The 25,059-nt window shown below is 41.6% G+C and overlaps 2 protein-coding genes and 1 pseudogene across 3 annotated transcripts; all 3 read left to right on the top strand.

Annotated features, from left to right (window-relative positions):
• Positions 1 to 3,105: 3,105 nt before the first annotated feature.
• On the top strand, positions 3,106 to 18,158 carry NEK2 (NIMA related kinase 2). Of its 2 annotated transcripts, none has more exons than XM_010372491.2 (9): positions 3,106 to 3,289; positions 4,961 to 5,271; positions 6,121 to 6,338; positions 6,930 to 7,170; positions 9,706 to 9,788; positions 10,580 to 10,706; positions 11,658 to 11,877; positions 13,754 to 13,879; positions 17,282 to 18,158. In XM_010372491.2, exons 2-9 carry the CDS (start codon positions 5,176 to 5,178, stop codon positions 17,506 to 17,508), a joined length of 1,338 nt encoding a protein of 445 aa, XP_010370793.1. In that variant the 5' UTR covers positions 3,106 to 3,289; positions 4,961 to 5,175; the 3' UTR covers positions 17,509 to 18,158. The 2 variants fall into 2 exon arrangements, with proteins under 2 accessions (XP_010370793.1, XP_030792703.1); XM_030936843.1 differs by having other exon boundaries at positions 5,096 to 5,271; positions 17,282 to 18,137.
• A 1,493-nt stretch (positions 18,159 to 19,651) lies between these two features.
• Positions 19,652 to 20,767, top strand: LOC104669501 (annotated as a pseudogene).
• A 426-nt stretch (positions 20,768 to 21,193) lies between these two features.
• Positions 21,194 to 22,000, top strand: LOC104669500 (ribonuclease pancreatic-like). Its single transcript, XM_010372490.2, has one exon. The coding sequence runs from the start codon at positions 21,269 to 21,271 to the stop codon at positions 21,737 to 21,739; it is 471 nt and encodes a 156-aa protein (XP_010370792.1). The 5' UTR covers positions 21,194 to 21,268; the 3' UTR covers positions 21,740 to 22,000.
• Positions 22,001 to 25,059: the final 3,059 nt, after the last annotated feature.

The following is a 25,059-nucleotide window of genomic DNA, read 5'->3' on the forward strand; positions in this document are numbered from 1 at the left end:
AGCAGGCGGAGTAGCGCTGCCGCGCAGGCGCCAGCTCCTCGTTTATTATGCAGTGATATACAGCCCCCTAGTGGGTCTTTAAAGCAACATAAAGAAACGAAGCTGAGGGCAACGAAGTATGGCTTAGTTCATTCACCCATTCACGATGTAGAAGTGCTGGGTGCCTGCTTTGTTCCAGGCACATTTTAGGTGCTGGGAATACTGCAGTAAATCAAACAAACAGCAACAAAATCAGATGCATTGGTTACTGGAGACTACGAAGATGAGGAAGAGAACAAATTTGGGATGAAGATCAGAAACTTGATTTTTGGCACATTAAGTTTGGTATGCTCATTAATCTTCAAGTAGCTTCTTTTAAAAATTAATTAGGTGCTGACTGCAGTGGCTCACATCTGTAATCCCAGGACTTTGGGAGGCTGAGGTGGGTGGGTCACTTGAGGTCAGGAGTTTGAGACCAGCCTGGCCAACATGGTGAAACCCTATCTCTACTAAAACTACAAAAATTAGCCAGGAATGGTGGCCCGCACCTATAGTCCCAACTACTCCGGAGGCTAAGGCAGGAAAATCTGTTGAATTCGGGAGGCGGAGGTTGCAGTGAGCCAAGATGGCGCCACTGCACTCCAGCCTGGGTGACAGAGCGAGACTCCATCTCAAAAGACAAAAAAAAAAAAGAAAAAAGAAAAATAAAATTAATCAGGCCAGGCGCGGTGGCTCACGCCCGAAATCTCAGCATTTTGGGAGGCTGAGGTGCTTGAGCCCGGGAGTTCAATATAAGCCTGGGCAACTTACTGAGACCTCATCTCTACAAAAAGTTAAAAAAATGGCTAGGCATGGTGGTGTGCACCGGTGGTCCCAGCTACTCAGGAGGCTGAAGTGGGAGGATCGCTTTACGCCCAGGAGGTTGAGACTGCAGTGAGCTGTGATCGTGCCACTGCACTCCAGCCTGGGCTATAGAGTGATACCCTGTCTCAAAAAATAATAATAATAGTAATCAGTGTCCCTATGGATATGTACAGAGTGCCTGTGGGATAAAATGCAAGTGCAAATGTTCTCTTATTTGAGATTTCACCAAATTTGAATGAAAACTGACAACATGAGCACAGTTAGCAAGAAAAGTGTGAAGACAGTGAATTAGACCGTGGGTGTGGGCAGAGTGGGTATAGAGAAGTTCAAGGGTTGGCCCCACTCTTATACAGCTGCTTATCTTCGTCCTCTGTTTAAATGGAATCATCTCAGTTCTTTGTTTTCTTCTTAATTCTTGCCACAATTTGTCACAGTGGAGTTTCTCTGTGTACTTAAGTTACATCCATCTCTTCCACCTACAGGATTATATATCTGTCCTGTTCACTGTGGTATCCTCAGCATCTGGCACCTGGCTGAGCCTATATTTATACCTGTTGGAGGATGAATTTTCCATGTAATAAGGCAAACAAGATGGATGCACATGAGAAGCTAGTAATATGGCCTAGTATAATTCTAAATGAGTAAAAACACAGTTGATTACTCTTAAGAGTAATTAGAAGATCATAGTGGGTTGAAGTCAATCAGGAAAAATTTCAGAGAAGAAACTGCGCATGAGCTAAGACTTAAAGGATGGATGGAATATGAAGGAAAAGGGAAGGAAGTTATGGGGGAAGGGATGTTCCCTGTAACCTGTCCCTGTTTGACTCCCACATGCTCCTCATATCTCAGTGTCTCTTTCTATTCTGGTGTCTAGTGGTCTCTGCTAGGCTATCCTGCCCTCACTCATGATGCGGGCTAACTCTGGCCAATCTTTAAGATTTGTCACATGATTCCTATGCCACCCTTTTTTTTTTTTTTTTTTTTTGAGACAAGGTCTCGCTCTGTCGAGCAGGCTGGAGTGCAGTAGCACAATCTCAGCTCACTGCAAACTCCGCCTCCCGAGTTCAAGTGATTCTCCTGCCTCAGCCTCCTGAGTAGCTGGGACTGCAGGCGTGCCACCACGCCCAGCTAATTTTTGTATTTTTAGTAGGGACGGGGTTTCACCATATTGGCCATGCTGGTCTTGAACTCCTGACCTCAGGTGATCTGCCTGCCTCGGCCTCCCAAAGGGCTGGGATTACAGGCATGAGACACCGTGCCCAGCCTCCTATGCTACTCTTTATTATTGTCTTTGTGGCTCCACTGCCTTTTTTTAAATGAAAACCCAGGATGTCAATGCCTATCATTATACCTGGCCCATAGCAAGTACTCAATAAATACTTGTTGAATGAGCATATGTGCCTAGGAGCCGCATTCCACAGTCTTGGGATGACTCCTTCCCAGATATTTAGTCTCTGCCTAGAGCTGGGGCATTTAGAAATTGAGTGTTTGAGGGCCCACTCAAAATCCTTGCATAATTATTAACAGGGTTCTTTCTCAGATTTTTATTTAACAAAGCTTTATTGCATGCCTTCTCTATTACAGGACTTACGCTGGCTATAAGCAGTTTGGAGTTCAGCTACTGTGAGACCCATGTAAACAAATAATGAAAAGTTTTGATTTATGTATAAAGTGGTCTATGAACACTGTAGATGGAGGATTGACTGTCCAAGTATACCAGAGAGGCTTCTCAGATTACAGGAGAGAAAGTTGGAATTGAATCTTGAAGGACACATTATGTCCTCTAGGCAGACATGACTGGAGTGGATAAGGGAGTGGGTTGGACGGTATTCTAGGCAAATGCAATCACAGGTGCAAAGATGGTGGTGGTGGTGAGGAACTGAGAAAGTGTGCGTTTAGAGCAAAAGCAGAAGTGGCCAGAGAGAAGGTGCAGGACTGGATTTGGGGCAGGATAACCAAAGGGCTCTTTTTTCTTTTTTTTTTTTTTTCTCTTGAGACAGGGTCTCACTCTGTCGCCCAAGCTGGAGTACAATGGCGTGGTCTCCGCTCACTGCAACCTCTGTCACCCAGGTTCAAGAGATTCTCCTGCCTCAGCTTTGGGAAAGTAGCTGGGATTACAGGTGCCTGCCATCGCACCTAATTTTTGTATTTTTAGTAGAGACGGGGTTTCACCATGTTGGCTGGGCTGATCTTGAATTCCTGACCTCGTGATCCACCGGCCTCTGCCTCCCAAAGTGCTGGGATTACAGGTGTGAGCCACCGTGCCCGGCCAGGGCTCTGTCTTATACAGTTTCATGTTGCTATAACAGGATGCCACAGACTGGGCAATTTATAAACAATAGTTTATTTGGCTCATGGTTCTGGAAGCTAGGAAGTCCAAGATCAACAGGTAGCATCTGGCAGTAGCCTTTTCTCTGGGTCACAACATAGCAGAAGACATCACAAGGTAAGAGAAACAGTAAGGGAAAGCCAAACTCATTTTTATAACCAACCGACTCTCAAGATAACCCACTCCTGTGATTACATTAATCCATTCGTGAGGGCGTAGCCCTCATAACCCAATCAATTTGAACATCTCACCTCTTAACACTTTTGCATTAAGGATAAAGTTTTCAACACATGAACTTTGGGGGATACATTCAAACCACAGCAAGCTCTATTGATGCCAATCTATAAGAGGCACAAAAATAAAAAATGATGCTAATTAACATAGCCATCTGCAGTGCCTTACATAACTTTTGAAACCTAAATTGGTCCTATTCCCCTGAGGTAAGACAGTGCCCTTGAATGTTAATTTAAAAATTCTCCTGGTTGGCAATTCCAGTTATCTTATGTTATATTCAGTGCATGTAATAAGTCCCTTATTTTAACATAAAGAGCTTTTAAATTATTAATAGAAAATCAGGTTTCTTTTAATCCTATGCTGAACAGATATTTAAAGAAAACTGGCCTGTTTATGCATTGCCAAATTATTAGCTTTCTGGTAATGTACGTATTCCTCCAACAAGCCCTGGATGGAGGCCTCTAGGTGCTCCTTCCCTGGTAAACATGGGACTGTTCATTTGGCTGGGTAAGCTGGGAAAGTTGGTTTGTGTGGGTGCCTAAAAGAGAATCTGTGTTCAATGAAGTGTTGTCAATAGGGTGAATTATGTGTTTGGCACACATAAACGGGACAAGACGTGTAAAGTGCTTGGTCAGAGAGCGACTGTATTTCTTTTCTTCTTCTTCCTTCTTCCTTCCTTCTTTCTTTCTTCCTTCTTCCTTCTTTCTTCTTCTTCTTCTTTTCTTCTTCTTCTTCTTTTTTTTTTTTTGGAGACTGGGTCTCCCTGTGTCACTCAGGCTGGAGTGCAGTGGCGCAATCTCGGCTCACTGTAACCTCTGCCTCCTGGGTTCAAGCAGTTCCTCATGACTCAGCCACCCAAGAAGCTGGGATTACAGACATGCACCCCCATGCTCGGTTAATTTTTTTTTTCTTCATTTTTAGTAGAGACAGGGTTTCGCCATGTTGGCCAGGCTGGTCTTAAACTCTTGGCCTCAAGCAATCCGCCCGCCTCGGCCTCCCAAAGTGCTAGGATTATAGGGGTGAGCCACAGCGCCCGGCCTAATTTTCGTATTTTCAGTAGAGACGAGGTTTGCCATGTTGCCCAGGCTGGTCTGAACTCCTGGGCTCAAGCGATCCACCCACCTCGGCTTCCCAAAGTGCTAGGGTTACGGGCGAGGGTGAGTCACGGCGCCCAGTCTAATTTCTAATTTGTATTCAGCTCTCAGCGTGTCCTCAACGTCACCCCACCCAGGTTCAGGGTACTGGAACCTGAGCGAGGAAGTCGTGTTCCAGGGAGAGTAGGTAGTGTGAGGGGCCAGAGGGCAAAGGTCAGAAGGCATTTGGTGGAAGCTGTGTGCAAAGAAGCCTGAGGGGAGGTCCCTCGATCTCGGTTACCTTGACGATCTCTACCAGAGGGTTAGAGTCGCCAAGAGGCGCCTGCTGCCGCTTCCTTTCTCCCGCCCTCCCTTTGGTTTAGCTCCGCCCCCTGCTCCCACAGACTAAAAGCAGACGCCGACGCGGTTGCCTAGTGACACTTTTCCCAAGATGCCTAGGGTATTGTTGTGTTCTTCTTAGCCAATCAGAGAGGCGAAGCGGGCCCACCGCCTGCCAATAGACAGCGAGATCAGGGCCCGCGACAGTTAAACGGGGCCGAAGGCAGGGGTGACGGGTTAGCACTGCTTGGGGGCTTCTCCGTCCTGGTCCCTGAAGCTCCCGTTCCCGGTCCCTGGAGCCCCGCACTTAGGGGCGCAACCTGCGTGAGGCAGCGAGACTCTGGCGACTGGCCGGCCATGCCGTCCCGGGCTGAGGACTATGAAGTGTTATACACCATTGGCACAGGCTCCTATGGCCGCTGCCAGAAGATCCGGAGGAAGAGTGACGGCAAGGTGAGCGTGGGCCCTTCCCTGTGCCCGCCCCTGCTTAGGTTTCGTCGCCCCGGGGAGAGCGCCCTGCGCCACCGAAGGGAACCGAGAGGGCTGGGGGAGTGGGTACCCAGAAGACTCAGTCTTCTTTACTGGGTCTGCATCTGACAGCCTGTCCTGGGTCGCTTAAAGGATGGGAGACCGCATCTTTTGATATACGTATTTCCATCTTTTCCCGTTTCTCTCCCCATTTCTCTCTTTCTCCTGCTTTGGGTTGCTAAGGACCTTCCATTGGTGAAACGTAGCTAACTCCTGAGCTGTTTTTAGAGCTCTAAGAGTGGCCCTCTCAGACACAAGAAAGGGGCAGGACCACCAGAACCCGAAGCTTTGTATCTGCATTCAGACTCCCTCAAAATACCCATTATTCGGGTTATTGGATTCATATTTCCCAATGTATATAGGTAGACCTTTTACAGAAAGTAAAAGGAAACTGCCTGGCTGCTTTACCAAGGTGTCTCATCCTGGGAAAACACGACGGGGGTGGAATGGGGCAGGGACTTTGACCACCTCCACCCCAATTTTGACTAAAGTACCTTTTTGCCAACTTCCCACTAACCAACTGAGGGTAGGGGTTGGGGGAGACCTCATGTGCCTCATTCCCCTTTATCTCCCTACAGCCTCATTTACTGCTTAGAAATTGGAAGAAGATTATGGAAGTAAACTCCCAGTTCCTTAAGTTCATTGAACTAAATTAGATAATGACCTTGATTGTAGGATATAATTAAAAGGGAGGTGATTTTTAAATCTTGGAACTTTCATTCTTTGTTTTTGAGCGTAATGAGTTCATTCATACCTTGGAAATTCTTATTTTAGATATTAGTTTGGAAAGAACTTGACTATGGCTCCATGACAGAAACTGAGAAACAGATGCTTGTTTCTGAAGTGAATTTGCTTCGTGAACTGAAGCATCCAAACATCGTTCGTTACTATGATCGAATTATTGACCGGACCAACACAACACTGTACATTGTAATGGAATATTGTGAAGGAGGGGATCTGGCTAGTGTAATTACAAAGGGAACCAAGGAAAGGTAAGCGTAATCTTTTAAAAATGTAAGCTGAAATTAGGTCTACTTTCATTTATTTTAAGCATCTTGTTTTAGGATCAGTAATATGGAAGAGTGTACTTGTATTTGTTTGGTAGGTCCATAGTACTTTAGAAAATTCCCGGTGAATCAACACCCATGTTTTATATCAAAATAACAATCTATAGGCTGAGTGTGGTGGCTCACACCTGTAATCCCAACACTTTGGAAGGCCGATGCAGGAGGATCACTTGAGCCCAGGATTTCAAGACCAGCCTGGGCAACATAGTAGGACCCTGTTTCTACAAAAATTAGCCAGGTATGGTGACATGTGCCTGTAGTCCAAGCTACTTGGGAGGCTGAGGCAAGAGGATTGCTTGAGCCTGGGAGGTCGAGGCTGCAGTGAGCCATGATCGTGCCACTGCATTCCAGCCAGGGTGACAGAGCAAGGTTCTGTCTCAAAAAATATAAATAAATAAATAAATAAATAAATAATTTATTTCCCTATTAGTACACTGGATAATTTATATCATCCCATCTTGGCAATGATTTTTTTTTTTTTAGAAGTTATATGCTGTATAACTGCTTTGGTTTCAGGCAATACTTAGATGAAGAGTTTGTTCTTCGAGTGATGACTCAGTTGACTCTGGCCCTGAAGGAATGCCACAGACGAAGTGATGGTGGTCATACTGTATTGCATCGGGATCTGAAACCAGCCAATGTTTTCCTGGATGGCAAGCAAAACGTCAAGCTTGGAGACTTTGGGCTAGCTAGAATATTAAACCACGACACGAGTTTTGCAAAAACATTTGTTGGCACACCTTATTACATGTCTCCTGTAAGTATTTCAGAATTTAGATACTTTTTAAAACATCTTTTATTTTTGTTTTTTTTTTGTTTTTTTGTTTTTTTTTTTGAGACGGAGTCTTGCTCTGCCGCCCAGGCTGGAGTGCAGTGGCCGGCTCGCAGCTCACTGCAAGCTCCGCCTCCCGGGTTGACGCCATTCTCCTGTCTCAGCCTCCCGAGTAGCTGGGACTACAGGCGCCCGCCTCGTCGCCCGGCTGTTTTTTTGTATTTTTTAGTAGAGACGGGGTTTCACCGTATTAGCCAGGATGGTCTCGATCTCCTGACCTCGTGATCCGCCCGTCTCGGCCTCCCAAAGTGCTGGGATTACAGGCTTGAGCCACCGCGCCCGGCCTTATTTTTGTTTTTTTGTTTGTTTTTGAGACAGAGTCTCGCTCTGTCGCCCAGGCTGGAGTGGAGTGGTACGATCTCAGCTCACTGCAACCTCTGCCTCCTGGGTTCAAAGGATTCTCTTGCATCAGCCTCCGGAGTAGAGTAGCTGGGACTACAGGTGCATGTCACCATGCCCGGCTAATTTTTGTATGTTTAGTAGAGACGGGGTTTCATCATGTTGGTCAGGGTCACAACTCCTGACCTCAAGCAATCTGCCCACCTCAGCCTCCCAAATTGTTGGGATTACAGGTGTGAGCCACAGGCATGAGCCACCGCTCCCAGCCAAAACATCTTTTAATGTTAAGCATTCTGAAGCAGGGAAATTGAGTTTTCTGTTTGTTTGTTTAGTAATATCTAGTAGCCAAGAATTGAAAATACTGTTATATTTTTCCACATGGACCACCAGACCAATAAAGTCTACATCAGTTTTTGTTTGCTTCATGAGTTATGTGCAATAATGTAAGTACGATGAAGACAGATTCCTAGTTTAAGGTTTGCACTGTTTGTCATCTCTTACTGGGTTCAATTTTTTGAGCATTCATGCAAATTAAAGCATATTCGGTTCAAGCTTTTATGGAATGACTACAATGCATTAAACTCAAGGATTACAAAAATGAAATGGATTTTGTCCCTGCCCTCAAGAGCTATTTCCAATGTGTAGGTCCTGGTCATCTGCATCAGACTCACTTGGAGTGTTTGTTTAAAATGCAGAGTTCTGGGTGCCAAACCAAACCCAAATCCATCGAGTGAATTTCGATCTCTGGGTAGGTTTTTAAACTCTGTTTTGTTTTTTTTTTTTCTTCAATATTGTACTTTTTATTTTAGACTTTGCATTTTAACAGACTCTGTAAATGATTCTTGTGCATGCAGAATCAGAGCTCAGGAAGTTTGCTCACTCAGATAGCATGTTTTTACAATGTAACTTTTTGTACGTGTTATTTTTTTGTTGCCTTTTCCTGAAATATCTTGCTGAATCCACTCACCAATTACTTCTATTGCTGGATATTTTGTTTCCCAAATGTTTTACCATTCTTAGAAGTACTGTTCTGCATATCTTTGTATGAATTATTCTTTCTTTCTTTTCGGTTATTTCCTTGACATGCTGCTCATAAAATGAAATTGCTGGGGTAAAAGGTATAAACAGTTTATGGCTGTTGTTAGATATTGCCTGACGGCTTTTAAAAAGTTTAAGTCAATTGTGATAGCACTAATGTGTTAGTATATGACATCTGAACAGATAAAGATGAAGAAATATTTATTAGTATTTTAGTAGTTCACCTTTCTAGGATTTTCCAGATCCTTATAAATTATGTTAACAGATCTGACTGTAGTATAAAACTTTGTAAATTAATGATTTTGGTTTTGACTAAGAATGGCCAGAACAGTATCTCACTGTATCAAATTCCAAATAGAATGTTTTTAACATAAAGGACAATTATCCAGAAGTGGTTCTTGGAAAGCTTGAAACCTATTCTTTTGTTCCTTTTCCCTCCTGCCCTTGTAATTAGAGTGGTTCAGCTTCCCTAAGGCACTGATTGTCAAAAAGTGGCATCAGACTCACCAGTTGGACTTTAAAACACTAACCAGCCACTAGAGATTGCTTCTGTTCCCTCTGTTAAGAATAAGAGCTCTGGTGGGCTGTTGTTACTGTAGATGTGGAAGAAAGGCAAACAATAAAATAGGTAATGATAATATTAGTTACTACTGTGATTTATGCAGTGGACTAAGAAAAAATATAAATGGGTAATTCAATTAACTATTTATGTCTATATCCATTTAAATGTGGACTAGATACATATTTTGATTATTCTTACATTTTCTCTAGTTCTTTTAAAATAGTGTTTCTTAATTTGCCTTGAGAGTAGAAGTCTGTCATATTCACCTCTGAATTGTCAGTGCCTAGTCTATACTAATCACTTTCATTTGTGAATGAAAAATGAGTGAATGAATTATATATGACAGTGTATTGGGACAACAGCATTGCCCTTTTTTTCCATTATAAATTTCAAGATAAAGTATAAGCTAAAAACTTTGAAGTTCTGTTTTTACCTCAGGAGTAATTTAATGTGTTTTATAAGTTTCAAAACAAAATAAACTCTTAACACCTTCCACTTTCTTACCCTTTTTCCCTGTATAGGAACAAATGAATCGCATGTCCTACAATGAGAAATCAGATATCTGGTCACTGGGCTGTTTGCTGTATGAATTATGTGCATTAATGTAAGTATGATGAAGACAGATTCCTAGTCTAAGGTTTGTACTGTTTGTCACATATCACTGGGTCTAGTTTTTTGAGCTTCCACGCTAATGAAAATATATTCAAGTCTGAAAGAATTGTACCTTGGCTAAAATTAAGGTAGATGGACAGGCTAAAAGAAACTACTCACAAATTAAAACTGTAAGCCATGAGGCTGGGTCTTGACTGTTCAAGTGTCTTGGCTGGTTAGGTGCTTTCCTGTTAGATTGACACTTAGCTCAAGGGAGAACACATAGGACAGGCAGGTAAGGTAAAGCTACTGTAAGGATGTGGAAGAAAGGAAACAAGACCGGGGTAGAGATCTGGGGATCTTTAGAGCAGGGAAGAGCTCCAGTTCTTCTCCTTTGTTCTTCTTTTCATTTTTTTCCCTTTGAAACTAATCTGTAGAGCAGTGATTCTCAACCAGGGATAAGGGAACCAAATTTGCCTCTTGCGGGGCATTTGATAATGTTTGGATAAATTTTTAGGTATCACAGCTGGGGAGTGCTCCTGGCATCTAGAGATACAGGGCAGCGAGGCTACAAAATACCTATAATGCACAGGACAGCCCCCCACAACAAAGAATTATATGACCTCAAATGTCAATAGTGCCAAGGTTGGGAAACTTACTTATAAGAAGAAAATCCCACAAGTAGAAACTTAAATACAAACTGGAGCTTAAACTGTGCTTTTGATTTAGTTCCTACTGTATATTTTCATTTTTACAATTTGAAAATGTCTTCGTCATCTTTTCCTTCTTCTTTTTTAATCCCAGGCCTCCATTTACAGCTTTTAGCCAGAAAGAACTCGCTGGGAAAATCAGAGAAGGCAAATTCAGGCGAATTCCATACCGTTACTCTGATGAATTGAATGGAATTATTACGAGGATGTTAAACTTAAAGGTAAAGATGATAAGATGATATATTGTCTGTTTCTAGCTGTCAGTTAAGTGTTGGAATATACATTCTCTCTTGTAGATCAGTGGAGACTGAGGAAACATTAAATATAGTTTCTTAGCTAAATATACTGTGTTAACACAAGTGAAAACATATGTAAATTTGGCAAATTGCACGTCCTTGCTGGCCCACCTTCTGCGCTTTCTTTATTTCTCCGCCCACTCTGCCATGCTAACAGATGGGTTGGTAGCAAGGAAAGATTGCAGAAAGAATTCAAATCCTCTTTCCCCTTGTCCTTGCCTACCTCACAGTGGCAGGTGGTGAGGGAAGGGGCCAGAGATAAGACTTTATTACTCTGCCTCTAGCTCTAATTGAGAGATTAGAGACCAGAAAAAGGGGAGGGGTGATGGAGGGTGGAGGGAGGAAAGCTAAAAAGCAGAGGGAAAATCAATAAAGAGATCATGTGGAAAAACTCTGGCTATAGAATGGGGAAGGAGATGTTCTGGGGATCAGGCTGACATAAGAGAAGAAGGAAAATGCTGCAGGATCACAGACAAGGATATAGATGAAATGACAGGATTGAGAGTCAGTGAGAGAGTATCTTGCTAAATGTAGTTTAGAGATGCAAGGACAGTACTTCCCCTAAAACAGACTCTAGCAGTGCTACCAAGCATCAGCACAAGATGTACCAATCTTTAGGGATTGAACCTTCTTAGAAAGGTGAAAAGGGGAAAAGGGAAAAAAGGTAAGTTAACATCTGCATTACCTTGTGGACCCAGAACCTCGTGGGTTAAAACCACCAGTGAACTTATTTTTCCAAGTGTTTAAGACCTAGCCATAAAGGAGTCCTTTCTTTTGTCTTGGAAATACATATATGTCCTTTTATTTTAACTGCTGTCTTAGGAGAACTCTTCTGTTACGCAATCTGATTATATACTGCGTATTTTTTTTCCCCAGGATTACCATCGACCTTCTGTTGAGGAAATTCTCGAGAACCCTTTAATAGCAGATTTGGTTGCAGAAGAGCAAAGAAGAAATCTTGAGAGAAGAGGGCGACAATTAGGAGAGCCAGAAAAATTGCAGGATTCCAGCCCTGTATTAAGTGAGCTGAAACTAAAGGAAATTCAGTTACAGGAGCGAGAGCGAGCTCTCAAAGCAAGAGAAGAAAGATTGGAGCGTAAGTCTGAATGGGGGTCAAAGCAAAGGAGAACTACCAAGTGGGTTATTTTGATGTGTCTGAATATCTCTTTGAGCAGAATATTTTATACATACAGATCTTATTAGAAGCTTTTAAAAATACTTGAGAAACCAAAATATGTATTGTAGATTTTTAATAATCAGGCTTGCTAGCACCTTCATGTTGGACGTCTTTCTCTGAGATCAGTTGCTAGTTATATAATATTGGGCCTTAACTGTGATGGTCCTAACACGATAGCCTTATACTTTATTGTAGAGTTACTTTTTTCTTTTTCATCTCTACTGTGAATACCCTAATGTTTTCCCACTGTAAAGGAAGATCTTAAATTGCTGCTTTCCATAATAAAAACCAAGACTTTTGTCTTTTGAAATGGCCACGCCAACAGAATTTCAGGTCTAAAACCCTACAGTATGTAGATGAGATATATTCAGGCAATTCTTTTCTTTTTTTTTAACTTTTTGTTTTTGAAAATGAGATGGGGTCTCACTATATTGCCCAGGCTGGTCTTGAACTCCTGAGCTCAAGCAGTCCTCCCACCTTGCCTCCCAAAGTGCTGGAATTACAGGTGTGACCTACCACACCTGGTCTGTTCAGGCAATTCAATAGAGAATCTAGATACAAGATATTTTAAGTCTATAAATAATACTCTGGTGGGTATCAATGTTGACTTATGAGTATTAACTGATTAGGTGCTAATTTAGCTACTCCACCAAGATGAGAGCTACTAGCAAGCATTTAGGATTATGCAAGTTAGCTACAGAGTGACGTTCTTCATTTTAACATCAGGAGATGAGAGATGGGTCATATTTGTAACCTGTCACCCTCATGACTCACCTGATTTTACTTCTGCAGCTTTATACCTAATCCAGGCTTTAAATAATGAAATACTATATAGTCCTGTGAGATATGCTTACTGTATAGGTACAACCTATATTTACTTAGAAACCTCTGTAAAAAATACGAAAACTTTTTCTAATAACTTTCCCTAGTATTTCATAATTTCTTTTCTTTTCTTTTCTTTTTTTTTTTTTGAGATGGAATTCCACTCTTGTTGCCCAGGCTGGAGTACAGTGGCACCATCTTGGCTTATTGCAACCGCTACCTTCCGGGTTTAAGCAGCTCTCCTGCGTCAGCCTCCTGAGTAGCTGGGATTACAGGCGCCTGCCACCATACCTGGCTAATTTTTGTATTTTTTAATAGAGATGGGGTTTTGCCATGTTGACCCGGCTGGTCTTGAATTCCTGACCTCAGGTGATCCACCTGCCTTGGCCTCCCAAAGTGTTGGGATTATAGGCGTGAGCCACTTTGCCCAGCCATAATTTCATATAGCAACTGAAATCTGAATACTTTCTGAATTTTGGGCCATGAATAAATAGTAACCTTTGCTATTAATACTAATCCTATGAACTACCGCCTAACTGAATTGCGTTTTTTTTTTTTTTCTTTTATTTGAGTGTGGTCATTCAACCAGAAAAAAGAAGATTTTTGTACTCTGAGGCCACATCATGCCCTGAAAATTAGCTGTTGCCTATCTTCAGTGAAGAGCAGAGATAGCTTTAGTTTTTTGTTTTCCCAATTGAGTTACTCCCACAAAAGATGACCAAAGGTTGAAGCTAACTTTGTATTTGTTTAAATAAGTCCTTTCAAGAAAATCTAAGATAAACATACAGCCTACTAAAACACTCAATTAAAAACTAACACAATCAGGTTAACTGAGGCATAGTGAGAATCCTTTCCCCAAACATTGCTTATCAGTGTCAAGCATGCTAGTAGTGATGAGATTGCCAAATGTAAATTGTTGTTTAGTGAAGGTCACTTGTTAATTTTTTTTTCTTTGTCCATTCTCTTTTTAAAGAGAAAGAACAGGAGCTTTGTGTTCGTGAAAGACTAGCAGAGGACAAACTGGCTAGAGCAGAAAATCTGTTGAAGAATTACAGCTTGCTAAAGGAACAGAAGTTCCTGTCTCTGGCAAGTAGTCCAGGTATGAGAATCAACTCGGTCAACAGAAGCTGGTGCTACAAATGAAGAAATGTGCACCAGTGTTGCTCCCAAAGTGGCTTAGGTAGCCCTTTTCATTTACAAAGTCTCAAATTTTAAGATGGATTTCATTGAATATATGCATTTCAATGGAAACACAATTCTGTTATAGCAATGATTTATTTCCTGGGTTCATAGATCTGAGGCAATGAGTCACAGAATTTCATGTTTGATTTTCTTAACCTTATCAAACCACATGTTTAGTAATTGATACTTATTATTATTATTATTATTTTTTCTCTGAGATGGAGTCTCGCTCTGTTGCCCAGGCGGGAGTGCAGTGGCGTGATCTTGGCTCACTGCAAGCTCCGCCTCCCGGGTTCATGCCATTCTCCTGCCTCAGCCTCCTGAGTAGCTGGGACTACGGGTGCCCGCCACCACGCCCGGCTAATTTTTTGTAATTTTAATATAGACGGGATTTCACTGTGTTAGCCAGGATGGTCTCGATCTCCTGACCTCATGATCTGCCCACCTCAGCCTCCCAATGTGTTGGGATTACAGGCTTGAGCCACCGCGCCCGGCTGATACTTATTTTTAAAAATTAGGGCATTTACAAAACTATTGTGTGTTTCAGATTTCAGAGAGATAAACTGCATTTCAAGTAAAAATCAAAATTTTAATACTGCCATGCCTCATCTTTCATAGAAAGCATGTCTTAAAAGGCATGATAAGCCACCTGCAGAATAGGCTGTCACGTTTGGATCTTTGCTAACACCCTTTCAAGTTGAAACACATATTTGTGGGAATTTTATTGTTTAATATCTACATACGTTCTCTGCATGTCCTTCTTTATTGAAAGTCTGGTATATAGACGTTCAGCTTTCTCAGGCTCCTGCCTTTGTGTGCCATTGTCCCTTCACTGCCGCACTGAGATGTGGCTATCGCATATACCAGTGAGCCATTGTCTAACATTCTCCATTTTATAGAAACCTCTCAATCTAGTTCAGTTGACTCTGTAAAATGCAAACTGTGAAACATCTTTTTGCTTGATTTCTTTAGGACACAAGCCAACTGTTAAAAGGTGTTGGTTTCAAAAATCGAGCATCTGAATTTTCAATAAAATTTAGAGTTTTTTTAACTCCCTTATTCCATGTAGGACAGCATATATGAAAGCTATTATTCTTATCTTTAATAAATTGAGATGTGATCAATTTAGTGAGCATTGGCAGCATTTTGTAAATGGAACAGACAAAAAACCCTACTTAAGTTAGATTGACGATCACAATAACTTTGTAGTGAACAAGTGATGGAAAGAAATGAAACTACTGATAGAAGTAAATGAAACAAGGATTGTATGAAACTTTGGCTTCATCTGTGTTAAGATACCTTCTTTTTTCTCAATATTGCCATCTACCATTTCAATATTATAAACATATTTATTTTGGCTTTTCGTAGATTCCACACTGTCATCCATAAAGACAAAGTATACTTAAATCATGATTAGGGTGATAAAATGAGGAGAAAATTATACCTGGATGAATTTCATGCATCAAACCCATTGCAGGAAGTTACTTAAGACCCTGTTGGGGATGGCTCTTCAATTAGAGTTTATTTACATTTGCCCTGATAGTCTTTGAGCAAAAGATGAAAATAGCTAAGTAAGCATGATGTGTTTTACTTTATAGGATACACAGATAAGTATGGGAATCTACTTATATGTGAATCATGGCAAATATTTAAAATGAGCCATAGGAATCAAGTATCCACTGGGGGAAGCAGACATTTTAGAGTATTGAGTGCTGAAAGTAGTGAACACATCAGAGCTATAAGATAAGCATCATAGCAGTGGGGAGCAGGTACCATTCTGAACTCAGGACAGTTGGAAATATCTTCTCCCCATCCTTGGGCTATAAAATCCACACATGAGGAAGCCATCACAAGTGTATTGAAATCATCACAGCAAGCAGCAGTATCTTTTTTTAAAATTTTCTTATTTGATGAAATAGTCATTATTCTATTTAATGGAAGAATTTAAAAAAATTTTTAAAAACACTTTTTTCTTATAAAACTATCCCATTAAGAGCCAGGTGTGGTGGTGCACCTATAGTCCCAGCTACTCTGGGGGTTCAGGCAGGAAGATCACTTGAGCCCAGGCGTCGAGGCTGTAGTGCACTACAGCTGCACCTGTGAATAGCCACTGCACTCCAGCCTGGACAACATGGCAAGACCCCATCTCAAACAAAAGCAAAACTATCCCGTCAATAAGACAATGTTGACTTACAAATGTATAGGTATTTGTGGTAATAAGAAGGTGGATAGATTTGAAACAGTGGAGATAAGGTCTAAAGGCAATCCAGTTGCTTTGAAGCAGAAGTGATGTATGAAGCAGGAAGTCACAGGACCTTGGAAGGCAGTGCATCTGTGTGCCAGCCTTTCCTATTTCTTCTGCCTGGAGCACTCTTCATCCAGATAGCCCTGTGGCTTCTTACTTCAGAAATGACCATATGAGGCTTTGTATCATTACACCCACCACCCAGCATGTCCCTGTTTCCAGGGTTATTTTTCCTAATAGCACATATTACCATCAAATATTCCCCACCAGTACTTGTTTATTTGTGTTTGGTTTATCTCCTACTAGAATAGGGCCTGTTTGGTTCACAGTGGCCCATCCTATGAGCTCAGTAAATATTTGAACATACAGAGGAAAAATAAAAAGATCTAGAATCTGTTTAGGCCTCCAGCCCCAACTAATTCTGTCAGCAGTTAATATTGTTGCCACTTTAAGTAAATATGATTATTACTTATTTTTTCCATGAAAAGAATAGTTTACATTTTTTACTACTCTTACTTAATTTATCTTTTCCACACTGAATTTGTTTAGGTTCTTTTGGAGACAAATTTCTGGTGAGTTAAGATGCTTTGAACTAAGTGTTCTTGAACATTTAACCAAAACTGTAGGTGTTCTCTATTTAAAAAAATATACAAAAAGCAAAAACCAAAAAAAAAAAACAAACTGTGCTTCTATACTTTTCTGTAGGTAAGGTGTTCTGCATAGAATGGCACTTATTTTCAAGGATAGAGGTAAATAACATTGATTTCCAAAAGTTTTATATTGTCCATAATACTCAGTGTGTTTAACTTTAAGAGTAAAATTGATCGTTCATTGTTAAGAGAATAAAACTTATGTTCCTTGAATTTTGGCACATTCCAATATTATTTTTTCAATGCTGTGGATTAAAAGGCTGATTTCTGCCAGTCCTACACCCCTAACCTCCTATCCCAGAGAAAATAAAACAGGTACCTAGATTTCAAATGTGAACCATAAGAGCAAATACTTTTTGGTAAGTATGAAGGAGTTGAACTCTGTTCAAGTAACTCAAAGCTCTTTCTCTTTTTCCTTCTAAAGAACTTCTTAATCTTCCATCCTCAGTAATTAAGAAGAAAGTTCATTTCAGTGGGGAAAGTAAAGAGAACGTCATGAGGAGTGAGAATTCTGAGAGTCAGCTCACGTCTAAGTCCAAGTGCAAGGATCTGAAGAAAAGGCTTCATGCTGCCCAGCTGCGGGCTCAAGCCCTGTCAGATATTGAAAAAAATTACCAGCTAAAAAGCAGACAGATTCTGGGTATGCGCTAGCCAGGTAGAGAGACACAGAGCTGTGTACAGGATGTAATATTACCAACCTTTAAAGACTAATATTCAACTGCTGTAGTGTTATATACTTGGTTCCGTGAGCCACGCCTTTTTGTATAGTACATGTGATATTTCGGAATTAGTTTTGCTGTTCTTCAGCAACTATTGTACAAAATGTTCACATTTAATTTTTCTTTCTTCTTTTAAGAACACATTATTAAAAAAATACTTTCTTGCTTGGGCTTTTTTAATCCTGTGATGACTAGTAGGAACATGAGATGTGACATTCTAAATCTTGGGAGAAAAAAAATAATGTTAGGAAAAAAATATTTACGCAGGAGTAGCAGTCATGAATAGTTTTAAATGACTGAGTGGTGTGCTTACAATTGTTATGTATAGATTTAAATTTTAAGTCTGAGATTTTAAATGTTTTTGAGCTTAGAAAACCTATTTGGATGCACTTTGGTCATTAATACCATGACATCTTGCTTATAAATATTCCATTGCTCTGTAGTTCAAATCTATTAGCTTTGTGAAAATTCATCACTGTGCTGTCTGTATTCTTTTTTTTTTTCTGTTTAACAGAATATGAGCTGTCTGTCATTTACCTACTTCTTTCCCACTAAATAAAAGAATTCTTTAGTTTCCCTGTATTTATGTGTCTTGCATTTGTTGGTCTCTTAGTTGATGGGAGTTGTGTTTATGATTTATAGGTCTTCATCGTAGGGTACAGAAGGAAACATGGATCTGATGCTCAAGAGAGTGGCATTCCAGTCCTAAACTGTATGACGCTTTACCTCCCATCTCACTAATCCATGTATGTAAGTCAGTGGTCCTGAACAGGGTGATTTTGCTCCTCAAGGGACATTTGGCAATGTCTGGGGGTGTTTTTGATTGTCATGATTTGGGGTAAGGTGCTACTGGCTGCTAGTGGGTACAGGCCAGGGACCCTGTAAACATTTTACAATGCACAGGGCAGCCTCTGACAACAAAATGTCAATGGGTTTGGATCATAATCCTGAATGACACAATTTCAAATGCTAAAATCCTGAAAGACCAAAATCCCTAATGTCTTAAATCCCAAAAGATCAAAATCCCTAACCTGTGAACTTCCGAAATCACAATCCCGAAAGATTAAAATCCCAGATGTTTAAATCCTGAAAGCCAAATTCCAAGGCAGGGATTAGTGCAGTTTCAGCTGTATACAGGATAACCGCATCATGTCAGGCAGAACCATTACCTTGTTATTGTCTTCATTTGCACATTAAGTATGGTTTAAGAGATGTGGATGGATATCAGGTTGATAAGGGGTGAACTTGTTGATTTATATATCAACTTGACTGGATTAAGGAATCCCTAGAAATCTGGTAAAGCATTATTTTAGGTGTGTCTGTGAGGGTGTTTCCAGAGGAGGTTAATATGTGAGTCTCAGTAGACTAGGTGGGGTATATCTTTCCTCAATGTTCAGTGTTTTGAAGATCATAAAAGCGACTTTTCAGGTGAAAATTACGAGGAATCTCTCCTGCCAAATTACTCAGTTATATACAACTTCTGCTCCTTCATGAATAATGCCACACTTGCCTTCAAAAAACGCCCTTTGTCTGAGAGTAAAATTCGACAAACCTTTTGAACCAAAGACACTTGCCGACATTGAGGTTCCTCCAGCGTCACAAAACTCATTAACCAAACTGTTCTTGGTTAGAGATTTGACTGTTGAAGAAGACAGACTGCTTATATTTACCACTAAATCTAACAGAAAAACGATCACATGCTTCACTTTGGCTAGTGGATGGCACTTTCAAACTGTCCCCACTGGTTTTTATCAGCTATACATGATTCATGCCCCTGTTGGTTCTGAAGATTCTAGAACTCATCTAGTCATTTAAACAATTATTTAAAGATTTGCTGCACTTTGCAGAAGAAAACAGCTTTCGATTGAATCCCCAAACCATAACAACAGATTTGGAATTAGACGTCATCAAAGCTTCTAAAAGTGAATTTCAAAGTGTTACCAATAAAGTTTGTTTTTTTCCATTCAGCGCAATGCATTTGATAGAAAATTAGATGAGTAGATAGGCCATGAGATACAGCAATGACAAAAACTTCAGTTTAGAAGCAGGAACCCACATCAAGGAATACAGCCCTTTGCTCCTCCTTCAGAATGAATGGAGACCAAAAATCAGATGCTTATGCCCAAGAAAATCAGGATTTCATTCAGCACTTCTCCCAGATTGTTAGAGTGCTGACTGAGGATGAGATGGGGCACCCAGAGATGGGAGATGCTATCGCCCAGCTCAAGGAGGTCCTGGAGTACAATGCCATTGGAGGCAAGTTATCACCAGGGTTTGACGGTGCTTAGCATTCAGGGAGCTGGTGGAGCCAAGGAAATAGGATGCTGATAGTCTCCAGTGGGCCATAACTGTGGGCTGGTGTGTGGAACTGCTGCAAGCTTTCTTACTGGTGGCAGATGACATCACGGATTCATTCCTCACCCACTGGGGACAGATCTGGTATCAGAAGCCGGGCGTGGGCTTGGATACCGTCAATGATACTGTGCTTCTGGAAGCATGTATCTACCGCCTGCTGAAGCTCTATTGCTGGGAGCAGCCCTATTACCTGAACCTGATGGAGCTCTTCCTGCAGAGTTCCTGTCAGACTGATCGAGCTCTTCCTGCAGAGTTCCTGTCAGACTGATCGAGCTCTTCCTGCACAGTTCCTATCAAACAGATTGGGCAGACCCTGGACCTCATCATAGCCCCCTAGGGCAATGTGGATCTTGGCAGATTCATGGAAAAGAAGCACAAATATCAAGTACAAGACAGCTTTCTACTCTTTCTACCTTCCTGTAGCTGCAGCCATGCATGTGACAGGCATTGATGGTGAGAAGGCACACGTCAATGCCAAGAAGATCTTGCTGGAGATGGGAGAGTTCTTTAAGATTCAGTATGATCCCTTTGACCTCTTTGGGGACTCCACTGTGACTGACAAAGTTGGCGCTGACATCTAGGACAACAAATGCAGCTGGCTGGTGGTTCAGTGTCTGCCATGGGCCACTCCGAAACAGTGCCAGATCCTGAAGGAGAATTATGGGCAGAAGGAGGCCGAGAAGGTGGCCCAGATGAAGGCACTATATGAGGAGCTGGATCTGCTGGCCGTGTTCTTGCAGTATGAGGATGACAGTTACAGCCACATTATGGGTCTCATTGAACAGTATGCCATCTTTCTGGGGCTGGCGCACAAAATCTACAAGCGGAAAAAGTAACCTAGAGACTGCAAGGGCAGGGAGAGGAGGGAGGCTCTCAATAAATTATTGTGTAACCTTGAAAACAAAACAAAAAACTTCAGTTTAAAAATGCACTTTCCAGACAGGCGTGGTGGCCAAGGAGGGAGGATCACTTGAACTTAGAAATTCCATAACAGCCTGGGCAATGTAGTGAGACAGTGTCTCTAGAAATAATTTTTTAAAAAGTTAGCCAGGTGTGGTGTGTGGCTGTGGTCCCAGTTACTTGGGAGGCTGAGGCAAGAGGATTGTCTGAGCCCGGGAGGTGGAGGCTGCAGTGAGCTGTGATCAAGCCACTGTACTCCAGCCTGGGAGACAGAAAGAGAGACCCTGTCTCTTAAAGCTGGGGGTGAGGGTATGGGCGGAAGGGGGTTTCCTTGTGTGCAGTATGTATTAAGAGATGGAGGATTGCAGAAACTGGCCTTCCATCTCTCTCAGACACCAAGCTGCAGATCCAGGCTTTTCTGAGAAAGTGAGGCCACCATGGCTCTGGATAAGTCTGTCATCCTGCTCCCTCTGCTTGTCCTGGTGCTGCTGGTGCTGGGCTGGGCCCAGCCTTCCCTAGGCGGGGAATCCCGGGCCGAGAAATTCCAGCGGCAGCACATGGACTCAGGCAGTTCCCCCAGCAGCAGCTCCACCTACTGCAACCAAATGATGAAGCGCCGGAATATGACACAGGGGCGGTGCAAACCAGTGAACACCTTTGTGCACGAGCCCCTGGTAGATGTCCAGAATGTCTGCTTCCAGGAAAAGGTCACCTGCAAGAACGGGCAGACCAACTGCTTCAAGAGCAATTCCAGAATGCACATCACAGAGTGCCGCCTGACAAACGGCTCCAGGTACCCCAACTGTGCATACCAGACCAGCCCGAAGGAGAGACACATCATTGTGGCCTGTGAAGGGAGCCCGTATGTGCCAGTCCACTTCGATGATTCTGTGGCGGACTCAACCTAAGCTCAGAGCAGCGAGATACCCCACCTCCCTCAACCTCATCCTTTCCACAGCTGCCTCCCCTCTTCCTTCCCTGCTGTGAAAGAAGTAACTCCAGTTAGGGCTCCTATTCAACACACTCATGCTTCCTTTTCCTGAGTCCCACCCCTGCGTGATTTTGGGGGTGAAGAGTGGGTTGTGAGGTAGGCCCCATGTTAACCCCTCCACTCTTTCTTTCAATAAAACACAGTTGCAAGCAAAAAAAAAAAAAAAAAAAAAAAAAAAGATGGAGAAAAAATGTGTCATTCGCCTGCCTTGGCATTCCTTCCAGCTGATGACTTTCTAGAAACTTTTAATGAATTAAAGCCACATTTACCAGAAGATGCCAGCAAAGTTACTGACTGGTTTGAAAATAAATATGTACATGGTAGGATAAGAAAATACACAATGGTTGGCTGGGCGCGGTGGCTCACGCCTGTAATCCCAGCAATTTGGGAGGCCAAGGCGGGCGGATCACAAGGTCAGGAGAGCGAGACCATCCTGGCTAACACGGTGAAACCCCGTCTATACTAAAAATACAAAAAAACTAGCCGGACGAGGTGGCGGCGCCTGTAGTCCCAGCTACTCAGGAGGCTGAGGCAGGAGAATGGCATGATCCCAGGAGGCGGAGCTTGCAGTGAGCCGAGATCGCGCCACTGCACTCCAGCCAGGGGGACAGAGGGAGACTCCGTCTCAAAAAAAAAGAAAAAAGAAAAAAAAAGAAAATACACAATGGTGTTGCTGTTTGATCACTAGTATTGTTTCTGTCAAATTTGTGCTCTAACGAATGCGTGCAGAACAGATTTCTGAGTACTCAAAACAACACAGAAGCATGACACAGAAAATAGGGAAATTTAGTAGGGAACACTCATGTCAGTGTACATGGAATCATAGAAGAATGCCAGGAAGAACAGCACCAAGTAGAAAACGAATGTGAACATATTCTCCAAGTAGAGCCATGCCCTAAAAGAGAAAAAGCAACTACTCCTTGTGATACAAGACTTTAAAATACAGTTAATGATTGTGGAGGTTGGCCAGCTCTTACAGACTATCTCCTTGCATTTGCCCATAATCCATTCCTGTAATACACTTTTTCGTATGTCAAATTTTCTTGTTTTTTTCTGTTTTCTGTTTTTTTTTTTCACTATTTAAAATTGTCAGCATTCTTTTTTACAAATTGCTATGCTATATAATTCATCTTCAAATCATTTCTGATACTGGAGGCATAATTTGTGTAGAGACTTCTAGAAAGTTCTGGTTTTTTTTTTGCAAATTTGACTCCATGGAAGTACACTGTCACAGCATTGACTGTGTGTAAGCATTGTTCCTGTACATAAAAACACTGACGCATCCTCAGTAAGTGAAGAGATGTCCTTTTTGTACATCTGCATTTGTGAAAGGTAAAATTTTTGAACATCTTGGCTCTTTAGGTGGCTGCATATGCAGTAGTGACCCATCCTGTTTTTGATAGATCTCATCTAAAGACTCTTAGGTTGTTATGGGATTTCAGATGATTGAAGGCATAAAACTGGGTGCACACATTTACCAACCATAGGGATATGCACTTACATATTTCCCTTTTTGACCTATTTCTTTTTTTCTTTCCCTTTTTTTTTTTTTTTTTTGAGATAGAGTCTCACTTTGTTGCCCAGGCTGGAGTGCAGCGGTGTGATCAGAACTCAATGTAGCCTTGGCCTTGTAGGCTCAAGTAATCCTCCCACTTCAGCCTCCTGTGATGGAGTCTCACTGTGTTGCCCAGGCTGGTCTTGAACTCATGGGCTCAAGCAATCCTCCCACCTTGGCTAGGATTACAGGCATGAGCCATTGTGCCCAGCCCCTTTATGACCTATTTCTTTATGAATGTGGTTCGTCTGTTCATTACTGATATAATTATGCAACTTTCATTAGTACATATGAATGTTTATGCTTGCACAAAAACGTATGTTATTATTGCCTATTTTATTGCATAAAGTGACTTATGAAGTGTTCTGTGTTTTTATGTTTCTCAAATTCCCTTTTAAAAATGTAAACACATGTAAATGTAAAAAAAAAAAGTAAATAAATATCTTTTAAAGAATTTTTAAATTATTTTTTCCAGAATTGCATTTTTGGAATTCTGCTCTTTCAGGATTATGATTTCCAGGTTTTAGACTTTATGGCTTTTGACCTTTTGGGACTTCAGGATTATGACTTTTGGGATTATGGCATTAGAAATTGTATCTCCTGGGGCTATGATCGACTCCCAATGTCAATAGTGCCACTTTTGAGAAACCTGATCTAAGCTCAAACCTGTTGGGATATATCTCAGCCTTGAAGGAAAGTTATTTTGGATTTTGATGGATATTTAAATATATATATATCTAACTTTTAGTATAAATTAGCAGTCTCTGCTGTGCCTTTTCCTTTGTGAGATTTTCCTGGCAATGCTAGTCCTTTTAGCTTAATGAAATAAGACCAAGTTATAAAGGGTTAATAATAAATGAGAGAAAATAGCTCCTTCATATATGTAGGAGTATTACACAGCTGGTAGCATAGTTCCATCAAGTACAAATGATACTATCCAAACACAATCAGAAACTGATTACCAGGCTTTTAATCCTAACAGAATCACCTTGACATGAATGTTGAGTATAACTCCTGGCCAGCTATAAAATTTGCAAGACCCAGTGCAAAATGATAATGTGGAACTCTTGTTCAAAAAGCAGGAAATCAGTACCCTAAAGGTACCTATAAAGCTTTTCCTTTTCTTCCAAAGTTTCTCTCTCTTTCTCTGCTTATTGTGATGTTATTTGCTATTTAATATTCTAAGTAAAGAAAAATTAAAAATTGAAATGATTAGCATGAATTTTACCATTTATATTGTGCAATGCAGATTTTAAATGCAAATAGCAGAGCATTCAGCTGAGATAAGGAATGAATTTCACAATTCATATTTTGTGACTCTTCTCTGAGGGTGCCTTAAGTTGACCAGAGGAGACAGACACACCAGACCCTTAGGCATCTGGGAACCCCTGACTCTGACACCTGCTCAGTTCTTCCTTCCTCCAGTCACCAGACCTACACAATGCCAGGTCTGGAGGAGCAGAGCCAGGCATCTTCCTTTCGCACAGGCCAACGGCCCCAGACCATGGCAGATTGGCCACATCCAGGGATCTTTAAACCTCCAAGTTGGGACTTTATACTTGGATCAGGGTACCTGGATGGTCCTTGCCAAGACATGGCCTCCAGCTGGCTGCCCACCAGACATGCCATGGGACTGCCATGGGGGAGAGGGGAAATGGGTTCAGGATAGCAGCCACCGCCAT

The sequence above is a fragment of the Rhinopithecus roxellana genome, chromosome 8, assembly GCF_007565055.1.
Source record: "Rhinopithecus roxellana isolate Shanxi Qingling chromosome 8, ASM756505v1, whole genome shotgun sequence".
Classification (NCBI taxonomy): domain Eukaryota; kingdom Metazoa; phylum Chordata; class Mammalia; order Primates; family Cercopithecidae; genus Rhinopithecus; species Rhinopithecus roxellana.